This window comes from Triticum urartu, chromosome 3A (assembly GCF_056163025.1).
Source record: "Triticum urartu cultivar PI428250 chromosome 3A, HENAU_Tu73, whole genome shotgun sequence".
In the NCBI taxonomy this organism is placed as follows: Eukaryota; Viridiplantae; Streptophyta; class Magnoliopsida; order Poales; family Poaceae; genus Triticum; species Triticum urartu.
The window spans coordinates 15,364,902-15,367,810 of NC_141875.1; the positions used below are offsets into that span (position 1 = coordinate 15,364,902).

The following is a 2,909-nucleotide window of genomic DNA, read 5'->3' on the forward strand; positions in this document are numbered from 1 at the left end:
TTGAATGAACTTTTTTTGAAAATCGATGAACCTTTTTCATTTTTTTGAAATTTTCTTAAATTTGATGAATTTTTTTTCGAATTTACGTTTTATTTTTTGAGATAATTTGTATTGAGCATATATTAATGTTTAACTGCGCGAAACGGTTAACTAGGACTGTTTTCTTGTAGTAGATAACAAAGGTTGTTTGGAGAAGTGGTTAGTGAGGCGCACTCGCAAGAACGTGATCCTGAGTTCGAATCCCAGCGATCCTCAGTTTTTATTGTTTTTTCATTTCAACAGCGAACCAGTGCAAGCGCGCGTTGGGCCGGGCGCCTGCAGCGCTGACTAGGAGCTCCCGAGGTTGTGGACGTGTGAATGCGACGCTACCCTTGCTCCGGCTCGATCCAAGGCCCGAAAGCCCAGCCCGCTCAGGCCCAACTGCTACCCAGAAAGCAAAGCTAACGAGTTCTCTTTTTTTTGCAGAATAACGAGAAAAATAATTGCCAATCGAATCGCATTTGGAAGATTTTCAAAACTTGGAGAAGAGATGTGACAGATAACACACAAAGGCTCATCTCGTCACAGCTAATTATTTTGTTTGGCTATGTCCCCATGCATTTTTGTAGTTTGCTGGATGAGTTGCAATGCATCGCTTCCCGGCCCTTGTGGTGTGAAAACTGTGGGATTATTACATATGTTTTTTTTTATGAAAGTGGCTATCACCTCTATTACTAGATTATTGAAAACTTCCTTTCATATCTTTGAAAAGAAATGTGTTGTTTATAATGTTTTCATGAGATAGCAATTTTAGTTTCCATAATATTGTTATTGGACAAGCAAGTGATTCTCAGAGTAATCATGTCCTGAAGATTGTAGCATATGGACTGAAGATAGGCGGATTGAATTGGTGCGATGAAATACTAATTCGAACACTCATCTACACTTCTACTGCTACTCTTACTCCAGTTCAGATTCATGACAGTAAAACGGAACCTACTTCATCGATTGTAGAGTTTCAACTCTCAACACGTGGTGTGTTGAGTATATTTTGTACGTGTATATTGTGTATAGGGACTACCTCTTGTTTTCTCTGTATAGTTGAGATTATGGCCCTCGTCTGTATTTATATATACGTGCCTGATGCACCGATCAATACATCGCAATTGCACAGCCCATAACTTGTCCCTCTACATGGTATCTATCGCAGCACGATCCTAAACCCTAAGACGCCACCGCCGCCACGCCTCTACGCGCCGCCGCTTCACCCCGCTGCCGCCACTAGCCGCCGCCGCGGCCTCCTCGGTCGCCGCCGCCGCCACTAGTCGCCGCCGCCTCCCACCGCCGCGGCCTCTCCAAAGCCGCTGCCGCCACCGATCGCCACCTCGCTTCCGCTCCTTCCCGCCACCTCACGCCGCACCACTCCCGCGCCGTGACTACCTCCCACCAGCGCCGCTCCAGCGCACCCCACCACCCAACCCCGCACCGCACCTTCCTCCCGCGCCGCGCCACGCGTCGAAAACCCTAACCCTAGCCATGAGTTCCTCCTCCACCGTCTCCAATCCTTTCGCCGGACCCGATGTCACTCTCGTCCGCGACCTCAACATCCACGAGCGCGTCCCGGTGAAACTGGATCAATCCACCTCCTCCTACTCCGCTTGGAAGCGGTGTTTTCGCTGGTGTTCCGTGAGTACCTCCTTCATGGCCACGTCGACGACACCGTGGATTCGACCCTCATGATCCATGACGAGGAGTGGATGATCCTTGACGCCACCATCACCCGTTGGTTCTACCTCACCATCTCCACCGACCTCTTTCACATCATGGTGGATGACGACGACGACGCCTACGCCATCTGGACCAAGCTCAACGGTCTCTTCACCGACAACAAGCTGCAGCGCAAGGTCCTTCTCCACGGCGAGTTTTACGGGTGCCAGCAGCTCGACTCGTCCATCGAAGATTTTTGCATGCGCCTGAAAAAGCTCGACGATGAGCTCCACGATCTCGGGGAGACGGTTGGTGACGAGCTCCTCGTCAGCACCCTCAACGCTGATCTCAACGAAGATTTTAGGAACGCCGCCTCCAACCTTACCCTCATCCCGGAGCCTACTTTCGCTAAGGTGGTGGCGTACCTCAAGCTGGAGGAGCACCGGATGAGGATGGCACGGACTCGGGCGACCCACACCGCCCTCGTCGCCGGCACCCGCGGGGACCAAGCCCCGCAACCGCCACGCCCGACGCCGCCCCAGCCAGCTGCGCCCGCCTTCCCGCCAGGTTTCCCGCCCGCCCCGGCCGCTCCCTTCCCGCCGCCCCGGCCGGCGGCGAATGGGGACGGGTCGTCGCGGGGGCCTTCGTGATGTCTACTACACAACCTTCTTCTTGTAGACGTTGTTGGGCCTCCAAGTGCAGAGGTTTGTAGGACAGTAGCAAATTTCCCTCAAGTGGATAACCTAAGGTTTATCAATCCGTAGGAGGCATAGGATGAAGATGGTCTCTCTCAAGCAACCCTGCAACCAAATAACAAAGAGTCCCTTGTGTCCCCAACACACCCAATACAATGGTAAATTGTATAGGTGCACTAGTTCGGCGAAGAGATGGTGATACAAGTGGTATATGGATAGTAGATAATAGTTTTTGTAATCTGAAAATATAAAAACAGCAAGGTAGCAAGTGATAAAAGTGAGCATAAACGGTATTGCAATGATAGGAAATAAGGCCTAGGGTTCATACTTTCGCTAGCGCAAGTTCCCTCAACAATAATAGCGTAATTGGATCACATAACTATCCCTCAACAGGCAACAAAGAGTCACTCCAAAGTCACTAATAGTGGAGAACAAACGAAGAGATTATGGTAGGGTACGAAACCACCTCAAAGTTATTCTTTCCAATCAATCCGTTGGGCTATTCCTATAAGTGTCACAAACAGCCCT

The 2,909-nt window shown here is 50.3% G+C and overlaps 1 protein-coding gene across 1 annotated transcript; it reads left to right on the forward strand.

Moving 5' to 3' along the window:
* The first annotated feature begins 1,715 nt into the window (after window positions 1-1,715).
* LOC147977840 (uncharacterized) lies at window positions 1,716-2,336 on the forward strand. The gene has a single exon (XM_087514562.1). The coding sequence runs from the start codon at window positions 1,716-1,718 to the stop codon at window positions 2,334-2,336; it is 621 nt and encodes a 206-aa protein (XP_087370688.1).
* Window positions 2,337-2,909: the final 573 nt, after the last annotated feature.

Excerpts from the sequence above, each read along its gene's own strand:
- LOC147977840 (XM_087514562.1), top strand. The coding sequence starts at position 1,716 with ATGATCCATGACGAGGAGTGGATGATCCTTGACGCCACCATCACCCGT.